Here is a 21,197-nt window from a genome sequence, read left to right on the forward strand (position 1 = left end):
TCTTTTGCTGCTGTCTCTATCGTCGTTGGGTCGGTCCTGAGTGGGAGGTTTCGGCCACCTTACCTGATCACCCAAGTTCCTCAGTGCTTTCAGCAATCCTTCCATTCCGGTGTTGAATCCGTATTCAGATAGCTTAGGAGGATACGGAGAATCGTCAATTTCTTTGAGTTTTTACGCTATTCTCACGACATTGGGTCATTTCCACGGCTTAGCTCTGTCGTCTTTCTTTTCTGGTGCGAATTTCCTGCTTGTCTTGTCGATGTTTGTTATACCCTTTCTAGCCTGTATATCTTCCTCCAACCTTAACGCTGCAGTAGCTCTCTGCTGGGCTTCCTCGAATCTCTCACAAGGATACATCGTTAATTCTTTGTAGAGGTTTGATTCCTTATCCAAGCCCTGCCTGAGGGCGTTGATGGCAGTGGACATATTACAGCCTCGTATTGAGACTTTTTCCGCATAGAACCTAGTGACGTAGTCTTTGATTGACTCACCTATCTCCTGCACGATCCTGTATAGATCAATTGGCTGCTTGGGTGTTCTCCGGCTGCTGGAGAACTGTTGGTTGAAAGCGTTGACCAGATCGGCGAATGAACTTATGGTCCCGTTAGGCAAGCCAACGAACCATTGTAATGCTGCTCCGGTTAAGGTTGAACCGAATCCTTTACACATACATGCCTCCTTTGAGGCTCCCGTGGCGGTAGTAACCATCATCGTCTGCTTGAATTGACTGATATGATCACAGGGGTCTGTGGTTCCATCGAAGAGGGTCATCGTTGGGACGCTAAATCCTTTTGGTAAGGCCACTGTAGCTATATCGTCAGTGAATGGTGAGTCAGCATAGCTTTCTGGTGCAGCCATCTCCATAGGCAAAGACATTCCTGGGACCCTCCGGAGAAGGCTCCGTAGTTCCTGGTACTGCTGTTCTATGTATGTCTCTCTCCCGGTGGGTCGCAGATGCCCCTGTAACTGACGTTCTGCTCCTCGTGCGAAGTTCTGCTGTTCTAGGGCTTCTGTTTGATGTGCCTGCGATGTTGCTGCCGCCGGAGTGCCTTCCCAGGTATATTCAACTTGATTCGTAACTGGTATCCTGGTTATTGGGACTGCAACTGTAGCCCTGCTTCTCTGCTGTCCCACCGCACCTGATGTGGGTGTAGGCTCTTGGCGTGCTGGTTCCTCGTCTGGTGTTAATGCCCCCAGTCCTGTCGGGATCAGGCCTCCTCTTGGTTGTGGTGTTCCATCCATGTCTAGCCTGAGTGCTACTTCGCGTGGTAATACCCGTGTCTGCCTTCGATCCCCGCTTTCTTCTGGCGGCCCTCCGGATCTATCTTCATCCATCCGAGGGGTCGAACTAGCGGCCTGGTTCCTTAACTCGTTGATCTGCGCTTGGAGGAGATTGTTGTCCTCTTCCATCTGGGATCTCATGCTTCTATTTTCGCTCTGCATAGTCCTGATGGTCCTGGCTAACGTGTCCAACCCGCTTATCATGATCTTTGGTGGGACTCGGAGGAGCCCGAATCTTTGCCAGGTTGTGCTCCTTTTCCGTCCGAATGACTGCTTGTCTCTCGAGCGACTCCTGAATCTCTAGTCTGAGCCCTTCCCGAAGATGGGTTTGCTGCTACCTGGGAACTCCGACTTTGTTTGGCTGCTGGTATCTGAGCAGCAGTGGTGAGTTTACCCGAGTTCAGACGCCGCACGCCGCCGCCGAGGGAGATGGTATCGTGTTCTTCGCCAAGGGGGCGACACTGTGTTGTTGGTGCACCGCCGACGTTGCTCGAGGTTGTTTCTTTGTGTCCGGACATGTTTTGGTGTTGAGTAGATCGACTAACGAAGACGACCACTATGCCCCACGGTGGGCGCCAAACTGTTTTGGTAAATTTCTACCAATTTAGGGTTAAAGCGGTCTTAGAGTTAGGTCTATGTTATGATTTGAATGATGGTCGTGTGTTATCCTGTATGAGCAATGTAAATAAAGAACACAAGCAATTTTGGTGACGCGGAAAACCCGATGTGGGAAACAACCGCGGGGGGAGACGGAATCCCACCAATATTTTCACTATAATTCAAGAGGAAAATACAGTTCGTATGCTTGCTATGAATGCTAGGGTGTAGTTCTTGTGTTTTCTGATGATCCTTCTTCTTTTCATCGAGGCTCTTTATATAGGGAAGCTCGTTGGGCTAGGGTTTCTTGCTTTCCCTCCAAGTTATCCCTAATTTGACATTGGGTAGGACTTTCCTTCCTCGGATCTCGCAAGATGTTGGACTCTCCTAAGCTTCTCCCGCGTGGACCAAAGCCCATATTCTACGCTGCTTGCTGACGCTGGCACCCTGACTCCCTGATATCCTGCATCCCATAACGCTTCCAGGCCTGCTGCCCCAAGTCAGCCCATATCCAGATTTTGGGCCTAACAAGGATTACCCAGTAATTGGTCATTCTTGATGTTTTTGGGTATCATGTAGGGCAACCGGTCTAGGCTATTCATTTGAATTGATCTAAGATTGATAAGAACCCTTTGTATTGGTACCAGTTTTAAATGTATGGAATCATGAATGTTGTTTTTCCTTGTAGTGTCAATCGTTTTATTTTGTAATTGATAATACTGATTTTGGCTGTTAAGGTACATTGTTAATTTACACGTCTGTTGGCAGCTGAACTTTGACATGGCAAGATTTGGCTGATATAAAGAAGGATTATATCCAACTATAATTAGCTGCACCTTTCTTGATTGGGCAGCTAAATTAACGGAATTGTTGATGAGTAGTACCGATTGTTTTAAATGTCAAATATTAGACACGTGAGGAACGACTATACAACACTGTGGTGTCTATGTGTAATTGAAATTATGCTTAATTTATGGCAGGTAGGCGCGGCGGTCGTTGATCCGTCAAACTGGAGAACTAGAATTAATACCTCGTGGCAAATGGGTGATCGTGCTCAAACAGGTTATTGATCTGGCGATTAAGCTTTATACCACAAAAAATAAAACAATTTCCACACAAAAGTGTGTTGGTGGTCTTTCAATGGCCATGTTTACGACCAAATTAAAAATGTTAATGCATGAAAAACACAAATTAAATGCAAAATTAAAACTGAAGTTCCCTGTTGAATTCTAATCATAAGTTGTTAAGTTGTTTTCAGAAAATACAAATCTGAAGAGACATATCTGAACATTCAAGGGAGTAGCTGATGCAAGTCAGGACAGGTTAAAATATTACATGCCTTGTTAAAAGGTGATTGGAACTGATATAACAGCTAAACATTCCAGGGAACGTGCCGGTCGATGTAAATATAACAAAAGTTAGGAGAGGAAGGCCAACTGGGAAAAGACACAGAGGCAATTCAACAAACGACCTTCAAGAAATGATCAGCCAGTCACAGTTTACTGCTAATACAAACCGTACCGAAAATGCTCCTGCGACTACCAAACGACAGCTTAGGCGTCAAAAAGGTTTTTAATTGATGCATTTTATCGGTGCGTTTGGTTAAAATTACTCGCCGTATATATAACTTGCATATTTTACCAAACTGCAGGCCAACAGTCTGCAGTACCACAGGAAATAACAGTACAACCATATAGATCAAGGCGGACAGATGTTTCAGAAGACCTGACAATCGAAAATGCAGATAAAGGGCGAAAGAGAGGACGTGCTACCAAAAAAAGTAAAAAAGTGGCAATATATCTGACATATAAATCTTTAAAGTCCAGTGCAAAATTTCTACAACTTAACTGCTTAATTTGACAGAAATGCCGGATGCTTTGGGTGGGAAGCCTGTGCCATTTGAACCTGTCAAATTAAAACCACCAACCTATTGTGCTTATTACGGAGCAAAGAAATTTGAGTTTGAATCAAACGGCCTATGTTGCTGCAACGGAGAAATTAAATTGGCGATGAATGAATATCCTGAAGAATTGCTTCAGTTATATACTGCACGGGATGAACAGTCAAAGCATTTCCAGACATTTTCCAGGTTATATAATAACCTTTTTGCTTTCAGTTCTTTGGGGGGGAACTTTGGAGCAGAAACTTACAAAGGGATATATGTCTTCAAAGCACAGGGCCAGGTTTATCATAATTTGCCAGATTTAATACCCATGGATAATATTCCTAGGTACTTGCAGCTATATTTCTATGACGGCCAGTATGAAAAGGAAAATCGCTTGCGCTTGTTTTCTAATTTGAATGAACAGATGGTCACTCTTCTAATGGGAATTATGGATGCTAATCCATATGGAAAGTTCTTTAGATCACTCCAAGAAATAGAGGTCACTGAAAATACGAGAATAGTTTTGAGTACTGATCCAGCCAACGATCAACGTGTATATAATGCACCTACATCTGATGAAGTAGCAGCAGTGTGGCCAGATAATACAGCTATGCAGGGGAATCAAAGCCCTCATATTATTGCATATGGAAGAGGTTCACACAACCATAGAATTCAGCATTTTTATGGGTGTTATGATCCTCTACAGTATCCACTACTATTTCTAAAGGGAGATAGCGGATGGCACCAAGGTTTGAAAAACATTACCAGCCCAACATTTAATGCGGAATTAAATACTTCATTTCCGATGTCTGCAGTTACTAATGACATGCCTGAATCTCTTATTGAGGCAGAAATAGCAAGTAAGTTCCTCTTTTGGGACATGCTATTTGGTAACCGTACATTTGTCGCATAGCTTGCAAATTTAAAGAATACGTTTAAGTCCTTTCAGTTTTATGATATATTGATGAACATGTTGCAGATGCTGCTAGGAGGCATACAAAAGCAGATAAGCGTGTTTCTTGTCGGGAATATTACGCATACAAGTTCCAGATCAGGCCAGGTAACTTCCTACTGAGAGGAGGCAGGATCTTTCAGCAATACATAGCAGATATGTATGTGAAGATTGAAAATACACGGCTAGACTTTTTACGATTGAATCAGGATACTATAAGAGCAGACCTGTATCAAGGGATTCTAGATACATTGCAGCTTGGAGAAAACAGTGCAAGTAATGTAGGGAAGAGGATAGTACTTCCGCCTTCCTTCCTAGGAGGGCCAAGAGATATGAGGAGAAGATATTTAAATGCAATGGCACTTGTGCAAAAATATGGGAAACCTGATCTCTTTATAACTATGACGTGCAATCCTAACTGGCCAGAAATAAAAGCAGAATTGTCGCCTGGGGAAGAAGCACATAATAGGCCAGATCTGGTAGCTAGGGTATTTCATGCAAAGCTAACAATGCTTAGGAAGCAGATTAAGGAAAAACAGATCTTTGGGGAAGTTGCAGCTATGATTAATGTAGTTGAGTTCCAAAAGCGTGGCTTACCACATGCGCACTTTCTCATTATTCTCAAACCTACATACAAAATTACTGCACCTGAAATGTTTGATAGATTTGTATCACCAGAAATACCTTCAAATGATAACCCTCACTTAAGAGCAGTTGTATTAAAACATATGATGCATGGGCCATGTGGCGCTGCTTTCCCAAAATGCGCATGTATGAAGATTAAAGATAAGTAAAAAATATGCGAGAAAAATTATCCGAAAAACTTTCGAGACTTCACCATAAATGGCAAGGACTCATATCCATTATATAAGCGTAGGGATACTGGTGAAAAAGTTGTTGTCAGAAAAGGCAAGCTTGATAACCGATCTGTGGTTCCTTACAACCCTTATTTACTTGCCATGTTTGATTGTCACTTAAATGTAGAGGTCTGCTCTACTATTAATGCAGTCAAGTACCTGTATAAATATGTATACAAAGGTCATGATCGAATCCTATTCAAAGTTGCGGATGGTACTGCTTCTATGTTGGTGGATGAAATTGAAATGTATCAATCTGGTAGGTGGGTTTCACCTCCAGAGGCTGCCTGGCGTATTTTTGGTTTCAACCTATTTGATACATACCCACCTGTACAGCCTTTGCCGGTTCACACACCCAATGGTCAGATGGTCAGGTTTTCAGAGAATGAAGAGCTGGCAGACGTCGTTGATGGTGAAGCAAGAGCCAAAACTATGCTTACTATATTTTTCCTGGCAAATTCAAGCCTAGAAGGAGGGAAACAATATCTCTACAGTGATTTTCCAGAGCATTTTGTATGGAATGATAAGAAGAAAATTTGGAAGCCAAGGGATCGTGGAGTCGTGGTGGGAAGGGTTGCGCACGCTTCCCTAGGAGAAGGTGAGTGTTATTACTTAAGGTTGCTTCTGGCGCACGTTAGAGGCCCTAGGTCATTTGAAGATCTGAAAACAGTGGACGGTATTTGCTGCGTGTCATTTCAAGAAGCAGCGTTAAAAAGAGGAATTCTTGAAGAAGATAATGCTGCAGATATGTGCATGGATGAAGCTGTTCAAGTTGAGATGCCAAATGCTCTTAGGAGACTGTTTGCAACTATACTTATTTTCAGCTGCCCAAACAATCCTGCTGAGTTCTGGGAAAAATATTACAAACCACTCTCGGACGATTTCCGGAAACAGTTCCCTGGGGATCCTGCAAAGGTCTTGCAGCTAACAGCAGGGAAGGTAGAGCAGTTTTTGGAGGGGATGAGGAAGACGTTTACCCAGTTTGGATTGGACCATTTACACTTTGAACAACAAGCAATATTACAGTGTACAAGGGATATCAGTGACGCTTTGAACGCTCCAGTGCCCTTTTTACAGCTTGCTTCTCGAAAACAGTTAAATGTTAAGCAACGCACTGCGTATAAGGCAATCATTGAACATGTAAAGGCTGCAAAAGGAGGTGCATTTTTCATAGATGGACCAGGTCGGACTGGAAAGACTTTCTTGTATGGAGCATTGTATGCAAAGGTCCGTTCAATGGGTCAAATATGCTTACCAACAGCAACCTCTGGAATAGCTGCTTCAAATTTGCCAACTGGCCGAACAACCCATTCCAGGTTTAAAATCCCTCTTGATACTGAAGAGACTTTAACGTGCGATGTACCGAAACAAGGAGGGTTAGCGTGCCTAATTAGGGAAGCTGCCTTAATCATTTGGGATGAAGCTTCAATGGCAAAAAGGGAGAATATTGAGGCTGTAAATATGCTATTTCAAGATGTATGCAATAGTTCCGAGTTATTTGGTGGCAAAGTAATAGTTTTTGGAGGAGACTTTCTTCAAGTTCTTCCTGTTCTTCCAAGGCGTACCCAGCAGGAAGCAGTTGAAGCCAGCATTGTCAGTTCTCCTATATGGCAACAACTAACCAAATTTCAGTTAACGGAGAATATAAGGGCAAAGGAAGACCCTAAATTTTCAGATTTTTTACTGAAGTTAGGCAATGGAGAGTTGCAAACAGAAGAAAGCAGTTTATTGTCACTACCGCAACAACTGATCCTTGAAAAAAAAAGGATGAACAACCAGAACAAACCTTGATTGACAATGTCTTCCCAGAGATTAAGGAAACCACTTTAACCCCTATAATTTTCAACGACCGAGCCATTTTAACTCCAAGGAATGTTGATGTAGACTCTATAAACACCATGCTTATTGATTAATTTCCGGGGACAAAGCACATTTACCATAGTTTTGATAGCGTTGTAGACGACAACTCAAACGTATATCCAGCTGAATTTCTAAACTCTCTATGCCCTGCTGGAATGACACCACATGAATTAATTTTGAAGGAAGATTCTCCAGTGATATTATTGCGCAATTTGGATTCTGCAGCGGGTCTATGCAATGGTACGCGCCTCATATGCAAGCGGTTTTTCCCAAATATGATTGAGTGTGAAATTTCAACTGGATATTATAAAGGAGAGCGTGTTTTCCTTCCTAGGATTACACTGAAACCGTCCAAGAATTCTAGATTTCCAATCAATTTCCAGAGAAAGCAGTTTCCTATTAAGTTAAGCTTTGCTATGACAATAAATAAAGCACAGGGGCAGACTTTGCAACGCGTAGGTGTGTACCTACCTAGATCTTGCTTTTCACATGGACAGTTATATGTAGCATTATCACGAGCACGTTCAGCTAAAGACTTGAAAATGCTGCACAATCCATCCGTAGGTGATGTTAATGGAAATTTGGTGCGGAATGTAGTTTCATTTGAGGTACTCAGAAGAGCAGGGTTTAGAGAATATTGTCAGGTAATGATACAGACTTTATTATGCTTCTACATTGTAAATGCTAAGTTGACATATATATATATATATATATGTCCGCGGTACCAACAGCCGATGACGAATTTTAAATGGTGCCTATTTACAGGTTGCAGGCACATCGAAATAAGGCCAATCCGTATTACTTAGGCGTTCACAAATCACAAAATGACATTTAACAGCCAAGAAAGGAAAGAAATGTCCTTATTTGCTTTGCAGAAAGGCCTAGGCTTTTGCTTACAGCTTTGGTTGCAGATGGTTTTTGGAGTTTAGGAAGTAATGTTAATATATTTTAGAAGTGTATAAATGTTGTTTCAGGATTTATAATTGTAAGGCAAACACAGGCCAAACTTTGTGTATTTTGGTTTAAAAAATGAAGGTTTCATTATCAGTTGTTTGGCAAGAAAAGAGCCATATAGGTTTGCCTTATGCCTATGCAAACAAACAGTGCTATTACAAAAAGTGCAATGAAACTTTGCTACAAGTACCTACTAAAGAGCAATCTGCTTTGAGTTTCTATGGTCTTTTTTGGGCGCGGAAATATGCATATTGAGTTAGGTTACAAGCCTAAAATAGTTTACCCAAAGATAATTTGAAAAATTACATTTCAATTAAAAAATAGACTAATATTCCCACCCAAAACCAAAAAGTACTTTCACCTTGTAATTTTATAATATAAATATTAAAATATAATAGGTTGTACTTCATTATCTAAATTTATAGCCTTATAGAATTGTCATTGTCATCTATCAAAGTGAACAAATAGTACAAGAGTACTATAAAATGACATTACACTGTTGAAAGTATGGCCTATAGATTTAAAACGATACTTACCTATCCAAAACAAGAGAAATTCAGAGGAATATGTGCTTTCAACAGTAAGATTATGGCAAAGTAAAACCAGCCATACTTTTGAACAGTAGGCAGGCAACTCAGCAGCAAATAGGGAATGGTCTGGTACTTCATTTCGTTGGCAACACGCAATCAGACTGAATGTAGAAAAACCTTACTGCACATAGTTAAAAAATGAAGTATACATTCAAACAAATTCCAGACAACCAGAAAAAAAGAGTAACAACAATATTCATATAATCTTAAACCACAAGAAAAAAGATTGGTAAGCAATTATATACTGGCAGACAGCAAACTACCTCATCATCAGAGAATATAGAAATCATTGATGTATAATATTCATAATATAGGGATGATAAAAGCTTCTAAATGAAACATGTTTGGATTATAAAATAAAATGATGTCAGACTCAGCTTTACCAGGCTTAATGTCTTACTAAGCAGCTTATTTTTTTTTGCAGGAAATATGAAGCCTGAGAAAAAAATGGTGAAGGACTTAAATGACAAGGTCGGGCCACATTCAATTCGCTTGAAAGTTAATGAGAAGAGCAACACACAAATTTCGCCCAAAAAGCAAAGGACTAAATTATCAGAGAATTGTTTTTCAGGATGAAGAGGTAATTTTGAAAGTTAATTTTACTTATAGTGAAAACTCAGATGATATGTCAAATGATGTAAGTAAGGCAATATCAATGTTAGTATTTGAGATTATAAATACCTTGCTGTATAAGTCCGTAAAAAAGTTGATTATAATTTATTATGATTTTGGAAAAACTCAAACAGCTTCAATTTAGGTTGTCTACTTCTCAGATAAGTCATTTTTTTTAATTTCCAATTGTTGTAGATTCTACATTGCAAATGATAGACATTGTAATTATGGTCTAATTAACACAGGGTGGAAGGATAAGAACTACGCTGTATGAAGATGAAATAGCAGCGTATGAAAATATAATTTACGATAAAATGGAATATGACATTTGCAATGCAAAGATCAAACTAATGCCTGAAAAGTATCGTCGCGATACTGACCATCCATATCAACTAAGTTTTGGTGCTCAAACCGTCATTACCCCGGTTGAAGGTTGCAAACCACCTGCAGGTCCAGACTACATAAGCATAGCTACAATACCCAGAATTGTGACAGCTGATGATAGATACGGAAGTAAATATTTCCCTTACTGCTGGTAGTTCAGTATCTTGATATAGATTTAACCCTCCTCTTGTGTTTACTAACTTACGTACCAATTGAATATTAACCTGCTAAATAATGAATAATGTGTAGATATTCTCGCTATACTAATCCATGTTGAAGTACTGCGAGAGGTGCCACATCCAGATGGAGCAGCCTTACCTGTACGTAAATTAGTTGTGATGGATCCCAGGTTAGATAAAACCAGATGAACACTTACATAATAGAGCTGAAATTTCGGTTCAAATTGGCAAATTCATCAGCTGATGAAGAAACCTAACTCATGCAGCACAGAACAGCCCATAATCATAACAGCTTGGGCCGAGATTACAACTAGAGAATGCGAGCAGCTTAAAGAATTGGTTGGCACATTCCCAGTGGTTGGTTTCACTTGTCTAAAGCCCTCCTATCACAAAGGTATACAATCACATCTATGGTTAACATTCTTCACAATTATTGCAAACTCAATACTACAAATAACTATTCTGTTGATGTTAATTTAATAGGCTTCTCAGTTGCAACTACTTCAGCAACATTTATCAAGTTCAATCCTGATGGAGATAAGGCAGAAAACCTTCGTGCTTGGTAGGCTTAATAATCTTTATGTGTAAGCAGTTAAACTGGTTAATCACGTTACATAAATATGATCTGTTTTATGGGTGAAATTAGGAACAATGCAAATAAGGCAGCAGTATCTACTAAACATCAACAAGTCATCGAAACTCGTCAACCTGAAAGAAAGCGTGTACCCACAACCATTAAAAACTTGCGGTCTAAAAAGGTATGCATTTCCAATCAAATGAGGGCCAAAAATTCTACCCAATGTAAAATAATGTTGCATTGGCATCTAATCAGGTGAAGGAAATACATGTCCAGATGTTTTCAATGGAAATTAGTGAATTATACATATTAAAGCACCTTTTTGGCTTAAGGCCAAAAACTAATTGTTGATTTTTGGAAATTGAATGGTAAACACAGGCTCCAGCTACATTGCAAGACGAACGTCACTGGCTACATATATCCATTCCTGAATTTGATCGAAAAGACATACGCTTCTACCTCGGGTGTAGTCATTGTGGTACAGCAAGCAAGAAAGAAAACAATGTCACCTACAACTGCGAAACATGCATGAGGCAAAGTGTCAACTCCATACCTAGGTAATGAACAAATTAATTAACCAAATTACCCTGCCAAAAATATATATGGGAAACACAAAGCTTATATAATATTTTCCAAAATCGTGAACACAGGATGACCATCACATTTGAAGCAATTGACATAACAGGATCATTCATGTTTACTACGTTTAATGTCGATTCCGATAAACTACTAGGAAAAAAGGTTGAGGAAATATACGACATACCGGAGCCGGTGAGTTGCCATATGTGTTAGTTAACTAATCTAATATCCAAAACTTATGTGCGTAGATATTAACTGGCCCAAAAATGATGACTGCAGGAAAAGCAACAATACCTAACATATGCTGAAACTCGAATCCGGGCAACTACAATTTATCTTCAAGTAGGGCCTGCAGCAGCACTCTCAAGGAATGGAGTGCTAAAGTGGGTGATCAAACAAATCTCGCTCAACTAGAAATGTGTTCTAAGTAGAAGCTGCTATCCATTTTGAAGCACCCGTCCAGTGCAGAAATGATTGCTTCACATTTTACTCCTTTTAGAAACAAATAACTAGAAAAACTTGGCAACTGTCAACCACAAATGGCAAAGGTCAGATGAATGGAACGGCTCAGAATCTAAGCTGATCATACTGAAGCACAAGAAGGACAACCATGTCAAATATGTAGTTATCTACAAGTAACAAGTAGACCAGCAGCTTCTTTAGAGCACAAGATGAATAAAATTATGTTGGACTTCATAGCCTTTAAAAAAATCTAAATTTCGAATGTATTGTGTTAACAGGACTTCAGTTTGTTGGTTTATTAACTCAAGTGTAAACCAGACAAATAAGTAGTACCTTAGTTTGCTTTAAACTGGCGATAGAATTTGCATAATCAACTATACATACTACACAAAAAGTGAATAGAAATAAAGGAATACAAATCAAGCGTAAAAAAACCCGCAACAGACATCATTAATGTACCAAAAAAATTAAAAAAGCATTATACTATGATATGTAATGAAGGCATTTAAAAATAATAAACAGATGATATTAAACTGTCAAAACCTGCCAAACAGACACCCACTCTGATACTTCTTCAAACATACAAACAGTACTGTTGTACCATAATACAGTAGAACATAATGATGTTGATGTTGCTTATACGTATACAGTTATACAAGTGAGGCCCCTATTTACTTACAAATTCTATGACCACTAAACAAGCAATCGCAAAGGGAGCCAAAATATATGCCTGCATAATGCTCTAAAAAACCCCACAATTCATTGCTCTATAAAAATAGTATTAACCTAAATATAACAGATTCAAATGACCTCTTTCAGGAAACTTGCTAGGGAGGCTGCAGGTCATGCTGGATTATATTCTATCAAATTGAAGGTTATTGACAAACAAAGCATCCATTCTATGCTGCAAAACAACAAATTGGAGTATGAAACTATAACATTTGAAGATGACGAGGTAAATTCTTAAATTAATGTTTCAATTTTGGAAAAAACTTATCTGCAAATATTAAAATTCAAAATAATACACTGCACCAACAGAAGTTAAGTTAGTTCAAGTCATATACATATCTTTTCAAAAACACCAGTATTGCTTAACTGCAGAAATAGACTGAAATTTAACAAAATAGTAAAGCTTTGCATTTAAAGAACTGCTCTTACTACTACAGGGAACTAATTTGCAATGTGTCCTGCACAATGAAGAGATACAAATGTATAAAGATATTATAGTTAATAACATGAACTACGAAATTTACAATCCCACCATCATAGCCCTGCTTGGTGAAGATTGCGAAACCGTAGTTGATCAAGCGTATCAGTTGTCATTCAACACCCTAACTGTAGTTCAACCTATTTTCGATGAACAACCTGAGAACCAAACCAACTACCAATTTATTGCATCCATTCCAAGGCTCATCCAAATGAATGAGAGATATGGTAAGGCCCGATTAATTCGTAGAGTTTATACCCAAAATTTCGTTAATTTTATATAGCAGTTTGAATTTGAAGCCAATAAATAAATAAGTTATTTCAATTTGCAGATGTATTGGGAATACTTATGTATGTAAATCCCAATTGTCAAGTACCTAAATCAAATGGCCAACATTGGAATGTTTGTGAGGTATTTATTGTTGATCAAAGGTATGTGCATTTGTTAGATACTCTATTCATGGTCTTTAGTGTTGGGTTCATTTTTTAATAAAACATCCTATTTAACTGCATTTTAAACATGTAGCTCCGAGCAGTTGATGACAGTCACAGCCTGGGAAGGCATGGATATTGAAGAATGTCGGAATCTGTGTTCACTAGCAACATCCTTTCCAGTAGTGGCATTTACATCACTACGTGCAGCTTACAGAAAAGGTGATTTCAATACTTACACAGAGAATTCAAGTCGAAACCAATTTTTAACAAACTATATGAAACACACATCTAATTAAGCTGAACTTCTAGGGTTCTCACTTTCGACAACAGAAGAAACAGTAGTTAACCTATCTCCAATAGGGAACAAGGCTGCTTTGTTAAATGCATGGTAAGAGCTGGCACAATAACATACTTCAGACTCCATTCTCAGCTGCGTTGGACTAATCTAACTTAAATGTCAGGGGAGAAACACATTAAGAACTACTGAATACTAAGAAATAACAACTCTTAGATGTGCTCTATCCAGAAGAAGGGCGCAAAATTATTACAATGGTAGATTTGTTCCAAAAAAAGGTATGCAATCATCTTGGCAAATAATCATCATACATAACTTCACGGTTATTTTTTGTTGTTGAATATAAACAAAGTTGTACAAAACTAAACAGGTAACTGAGACTCTCCAAGAGGAAGAACACTGGTTAAAGGTGGACCTTACTAATTTTGACATTAGTAAACTACAATTATATCTTGGATGTAGCAACTACGGAAGAATCAATGACAAGGCCATAGACATAACATACACATGTAGCAGCTGTTTAGGTATTTTTACCCAAGTCGATTGATTAGGGTCAATGTAGTCTTATTCATTGGTTGTTTGTATGATCGTTCGTACGTCAGTAAGCAAATAGAAAAATAAAGCGCGTAATGTAAATTGGCATGTTAGATTTTGGTGACGCGGAAAACCCAATGTGGGAACAACCGCCGGAGGGACGGTACCCTGCCAAGTATTGCACTATATGAATTGGAGGGTGATTACAATTGTGGCACAAATTTAATCCTGCTGGCCCTAGGTATCAGGCCTGCAAGATCTTGGATGAACGTATTTTCTATGTCGAGATGTGATCTTGAATGTTGATGTATGAATACGGGTGTGTTGAGTGAATGCCTTCTTGATTTGCTCCTTTGGCTATTTATAGGGTAAGAACCCTAGATATGCCCTACCTTGAATATGAAAAGGGAATATAATTTCCATAAGGACTCTTTCCAAACCCGGACTCCCTTTCCAATTCTCCCTGATCTCCCTAACTTCTCCCTAACTTCTCCCTGACACCTCTTTCCTTAATCCGGACACCTTCTGATGGGCTCCTGATCTCCCTTGAGCCCGTTTCCCCTTTCTCCAACCGCGGGCTTCATTCCTCCTTATCACTCCTCCCATAGCTTTTATTTTATTAAGTGGGCCCTCCTCATTGTGCTATTTTTAGCCCAAACAGTTTGCCCCAAATTTCTTGTGAAGTACGCTTTCAGGTATCGAGCAAGGAATTTACGTAACCAAACGCTAAAAACCCTAAGCCGTCTTTTACACTTCTTCCCATGCAATCCATCATTTCAGCCACCCTATTCCTCTTTTCTCGCACCCAACTCCCTCTCTCCTCTTTATAACTCCAACGTCCATTTTCCACTCTCATTAATCCCAAATTATTTCAAAAAATATTCCTCTCTCTTAAACCCACAACCTTCCTTCTTCTTTCTTCTTCACCGGCTTCACTGCTCGTCTTCCTCCGTCTCCTTCATCAGGTAATCCTTCCTCTTATCTTCTTTTAATTTCCATTTTCTCTCTCCACCATGGGTAAAACTCGACAGTCCTCATCAACCTCCACACCCTCCGACCGTAATCTTGACCCAACCTTTCCTTCTCGGGGACTTTTTAAACATCCCCACGACTGTGATTCCGCTTTAACTCCGGCCGACATTCCCATGATCAAGAATCTGCTTGGTCTTGGTGACGGGGTTGACATCGCTATCCCTGAAGCGGGGCAAAAAGCCGACGCCCTCCATCCAGGGTGGGTTGGCGTTTATCTGTACCCATTTAGATACGGCCTCGTTTTCCTTTTCCTAAACTTGTTCAAGACTTCATCTTTACCAACAACTTTGCCATGGCGCAAATTTCTGCTGCCATTTGGAGAGTTCTTCTCTATTCTCTGGCCGCCGGTCAGAACACTGGTAAACATATCACTCTGGGTGATCTAGCCCATATGTACAGCATCAGATCCCTGGGCAGGGGTCAGTTCTCATTCCGGGGCCATGGAGAGGCTCCCTTCAAACACGCGTCAAAATCTCGTGATGATAAATGGTTTGAGGACTTCTTCTACGTGAGGTGATAAGTGCATATTTTATACATTTTAATCCCTTATATTAGTTTGATTTTATATATCATTTAGCACTTATCAAAGTGTTTTTAAGCTAATATTGTGTTTCTAGTGCAATTGTGTGTTCAGGTGTGTTTTGTAGGAAAATGAGCTAAATGAGCTAAAGTACTATAAAATGTGCTAACACTAGAAGCAAGGCTAAGTATGAGAGCAAGATTGGACTAAGTGTTGGAAGTGCATGGATTTTGCATGAAGAAAGTGTTGGATCAAAATGAAAATGCAAGCAAAGTCAATATGCAAGTCAAGCCCAAATTCAAAGTCCAAATTATGGTGGAAAATATTGGATGCTAAGAAAAGCTTTGGATGCTAATATCACATTTAACCATGTGATTAAAGAGGCATTAAGAATTTGTATGGAGATTCCTTTTGGCAATTACTCAAGAATTGAAGGAAAATTAAGAGTGTGTTTAGGATGACATTTTGGGATTCCTCTACAAAGTTTACTCCCTTATTTCCTATATAAGAGATGCTAATCTCACACACTACACACCATCTTTCTACATATTTTTCCATCTAAATTCTCTCTAAATTTTAGTAGTTAGTTTAGGTTAGCTTAGTTTAGTTTAGTTTGTTTACATTTCATTTTAGCAATTACATTACAATTCCATTTCCAGTTTGATTCCAAGTTATATTTCAAGTTTGTTCTAGTTTCATTGTTCTTCTATTTCTATTTCCATTCCCATTTCAAGGTAATTCTATTTACATTTTCATTATGTTTATCATTTTAATTATCATTAGTGTAGTTTACATTTCCACCATGTTAGAGTAGTTGCATTTGTCTAAGGAGTAAGGGAAACCATGCATGACTAAGTAAATTGTAAATGTTAAAATGAGGCTAAGTTAAATTGATAAATTATTTCTATCACATGTTTGCATCGTCACGTTTAATCTATGTTTAAAGGCCTTATTCATTGATTAAGTTTGTTCATTCATTCTAAAAGTCGAGAGGCACGGAATTGAATTAGACAAAGCATGTGTAGTAGGACGACCTAGTCATGGACGAGAGTTTCTCTAGGACCCGGTCTATGGTTGACACTAATATCGTAAGGTGGGTGTCTTTAAGCCTAAACATTTATCGTAAAATAAACTTTGTAACTTGACATGAGCATTTACATAATTAGCATGTGTTACCCGACCTCCCTAGACATTTTCTTTATTATTTTTTTTATCATCACATCAAACCAAGCCAATCAATCAACCATTAACCTACCGAGATAAAAATTCAATCCATAACAACTAAATTATAAACTCCCGTCTCCTTTGGGTTCGACCCCTACGTACTACATTCATTTGTTTTGCTAGGGTATAAATATTATTTTTGCATATGTGTGCGATAGCCTATCAAATTTTGGCGCCGTTGCCGGGGAGACGGTTTTGTTTGCTAATTAGTTGTTGAATGTTATCTTATTTTATTTTGTCTCGAGGAATACTTGTTCCTTGGGATCATCTCACGGTTTTCTTGTAGTTTTAGTGCCTATTTTTGTAGGTGATAAAGCTATTGGCCTTACATAATGAGTTACGAATTCATCCCACAACTCCAAGATGAGCCTTTTCATGACTATCTTGCCCGATTCAACCATTTTTGCGATAGTCTCCTCTCTCTTGGACATGTCCTTGATGGGGATTACATGGTTCAATTCACGCTTAATGGAATGAATTTTGAGAACCGGAAAATAGCTCTAAACTTGAGTAATGGGAGTGTCTACTACATGATGGGGCTAGAACTTTGGGATTTCTTTGATTTCATGGCTAGCCAAAGTCAATTGCGGGAGGTATCATGCCAATTCCATTATTGGCGCATCGAAGAGGAGCTTAAAGTGTTACAGGCTCGTTTGGAAAAAAATTCTCAAGAGAAACCGAGACCACGTGAGCCTATCTTTTCTCATTTTGCCGTTTTACCTCCCCAATGTGAGTCTTTTCAATCTAATGATTTTGAATTATTGGATGATGACGATAGTTCGACTTTTTATTTTAAAAGTCCCCCTAATATCATTCCAATTGATAATTTAGAGACTCATGTTGATGCCATTGTCCTTGTAGTAGATAACACACTTACCATGGACGATGCCGAGCTTGAATATAATGAAATAGATGAGGTTTTACACGAGACCTTAGACTCCTTTGAAAATCCTTTCGTGGAGGATGTGGTTGACCTTTTTAAGGTTGATGAAGGACTTAATGATGCTAAAATAGAGGTTAAGTGGGATGAACCCCCCATTTTCGACGAGTCCTACCACTTAAAGTTTTCATACCACCAATTTGAGACCGATTATAATTATAATTTCTGCACTAACGATTATTTTTATGGTCTTAAGCATGATGCTCCTTTTCTTGCTGACGAGTGGAGTACGGTGGTTCTATTTGAAATCTCTCATGGACAATTTGATAAGATTAATCCTTTCTTGCCTTTGATCTTTCATACTTATATTTTATCAATTGTTTATATATGTTTGTGTATTGCTCATGCACAGGTATATGATTTACTTCTAAGGGCATTGACGTGCTTTTTAGAGGACGATGGAGGATCCATTAGTAAAAAACTAGTTTGTTTTTATTTCACTTTTTATGCAATTTCATGTTTTATTAAAATTAGGAATAAATATTAGACTAATTAGCTATTTTGAGTTGTGATTTGTAGGTGTTTGAAGAGGAGAAGAGGCATTTTGAAGGATAGCATACTACCCCATGTTGTAACCCCGTTCGGGGTCGTAACATTACGTTTTTTTTTTCAAAAAAAAAAAAAAAAAAAAATTCAACGGTCAACCCCGATCGGGGTTGACCACCCCGATCGGGGTCGTGAATTTCTTCCTTTTTGCGCGTTTTCGTAAAATACGGGATATGCTAAATCTTTTCTATATGCTTCAAAAGCAGAGGACGGTACTCCTTCTCTCCATTTTTCTTCATTTCCCAATCAAATCACCTCCGAAAACCTCTATTAGCATCAAAGACAAAGTACCCACCGGAATTTTGACCCATTTTTTTGATGAGCTGCTAAATGGAGGAATCTCCCAATGTTTATGCTAGCTTGGGGGAGGCTCGTTAGTCTAGTAAGTTTTCTTTGTTTTGCACTTTAGTTTATTTCTCGCAACCCATTAAATATGACCTCTTATCGTTCTTGTTTATGTGCTTTGAACCATTTTTGTGGTTTAGTTGAGTAATTTAATTGTTGGCACATTGAGGACAATGTTGTGTTTAGCTTGGGGGGAGATTGCATTCGCATATTAGTTAGTTTGCATTTAGTTAGTATCGATTTAGTGAGAATTTTTGAAAAATTTGTGTGAATATTTGCTTCTAATTCTTTCCTTGTCCTACTTATGCCCTCTTGTTTGTCCCATTTTTGGCTTGATAACTCTTGATTCGCTACTTTTGACGGGATATAGCATGCATGGGGATGTCTTGACATAGTAGGTGGAAGATGGATTTTGGACCAAGTAAGCTTGATCTTGACTTTTGGCAAGCCACAAAATGGTAAGGTAGAGCCTTCTTTAGACCGACGCATCCATATCCGGTCTCTCTTAGGTGAGTGTAGGTCTCCTTATGTTGTGTGTTACATCAAAACGCACAAGTATGGTCTTTATTTCATCTTTTGTTAAGCATGCATTCATTTGTTAAAGCATTTTGGAGCCATTCACATGATAAATTTAGCCTTTTTGACCCCTTCACAAAATTTATCCCTAGCTACATCATTGAAATTGTCTACCCTTGTTGAGCTAGTAGCTTTGTTTGTCCTTGTTTGGGTGCTCAATTGGGATTTGTTTCAAAGTTTGGACAATCATGTAAGCTTGGTCTTAATGCTCAAGAAAGAAAAGAAGAAAAAGTGATGATGAATTGAAATGAAAAAAAATCAAAAAAAGAAAAAAAAAGTTGAGAAAAAGAAATGAAAAAAAAGCATGAAAGAAAATGAAAAAAGAAGTATGAATTGAAAAAAGAAAAAAGAGAAGAAGAAGTTGATGTGAGAAATTCTCATACATTATTCATATACTTTGGAGAGTTTACTTATGATTAAATTGCAAATTGGGTTGTAATTGGGATTGAGCACCTTTACATTTTAGTAGTTGCTAGCTTGACTTAGCTCCACATTACCATAACTCATTCGTTCCCCTTTCTTGCCCATGTTTATTTACCTTCTTCTTACCCTTGGCTTCTTTACATGCTTGCATTTGATTGTTTTGTCTTAGAGTTTTGAATTGATTACCATATTAGATTGCGGGCACACTCTCATGAGTCGAGGATTGTTGAGTGATTAATCACAAAATGTCCTTTTACACAAAATTGAGTTATGAGTGGATCGTGAGAGTCCGAAAGTCAAAAGATCATGCAAGAGCCGAAAATTTTACTTGAAGTCATCCACGCTACGCGGCCATGTAAATCTCATCCATGATTTTGCTTATCCTTATGCCCATGTGTTTTCGGGATTTGAATCAATTGCTTGTTAGCTGCTTGGGATTTGCAATGTTGGGATGATCTTGCTTGAGGACAAGCAAGGACTTAGCTTGGGGGAGTTTGATAAGTGCATATTTTATACATTTTAATCCCTTATATTAGTTTGATTTTATATATCATTTAGCACTTATCAAAGTGTTTTTAAGCTAATATTGTGTTTCTAGTGCAATTGTGTGTTCAGGTGTGTTTTGTAGGAAAATGAGCTAAATGAGCTAAAGTACTATAAAATGTGCTAACACTAGAAGCAAGGCTAAGTATGAGAGCAAGATTGGACTAAGTGTTGGAAGTGCATGGATTTTGCATGAAGAAAGTGTTGGATCAAAATAAAAATGCAAGCAAAGTCAATATGCAAGTCAAGCCCAAATTATGGTGGAAAATATTGGATGCTAAGAAAAGCTTTGGATGCTAATATCATATTTAACCATGTGATTAAAGAGGCATTAAGAATTTGCATGGTATTACTTTTGGCAATTACTCAAGAATTGAAGGAAAATTAAGAGTGTGTTTAGGATGACATTTTGGGATTCTTCTACAAAGTTTACTCCCTTATTTCCTATATAAGAGATGCTAATCTCACACACTACACACCATCTTTCTACATATTTTTCCATCTAAATTCTCTCTAAATTTTAGTAGTTAGTTTAGGTTAGCTTAGTTTAGTTTAGTTTGTTTACATTTCATTTTAGCAATTACATTACAATTCCATTTCCAGTTTGATTCCAAGTTATATTTCAAGTTGTTCTAGTTTCATTGTTCTTCTATTTCTATTTCCATTCCCATTTCAAGGTAATTCTATTTACATTTTCATTATGTTTATCATTTTAATTATCATTAGTGTAGTTTACATTTCCACCATGTTAGAGTAGTTGCATTTGTCTAAGGAGTAAGGGAAACCATGCATGACTAAGTAAATTGTAA

At 38.4% G+C, this 21,197-nt stretch overlaps 1 protein-coding gene across 1 annotated transcript; it reads left to right on the top strand.

The window, feature by feature from the left end:
- Positions 1 to 1,603: 1,603 nt before the first annotated feature.
- LOC141640600 (uncharacterized) lies at positions 1,604 to 7,363 on the top strand. The gene is made up of 8 exons (XM_074449334.1): positions 1,604 to 1,665; positions 2,616 to 2,634; positions 2,859 to 2,940; positions 3,264 to 3,446; positions 3,530 to 3,658; positions 3,742 to 4,623; positions 4,743 to 5,505; positions 5,593 to 7,363. The coding sequence occupies exons 1-8, from the start codon at positions 1,604 to 1,606 to the stop codon at positions 7,361 to 7,363; spliced, it is 3,891 nt and encodes a 1,296-aa protein (XP_074305435.1).
- Positions 7,364 to 21,197: the final 13,834 nt, after the last annotated feature.

The sequence above is a fragment of the Silene latifolia genome, unplaced genomic scaffold (assembly GCF_048544455.1).
Source record: "Silene latifolia isolate original U9 population unplaced genomic scaffold, ASM4854445v1 scaffold_95, whole genome shotgun sequence".
Classification (NCBI taxonomy): Eukaryota; Viridiplantae; Streptophyta; class Magnoliopsida; order Caryophyllales; family Caryophyllaceae; genus Silene; species Silene latifolia.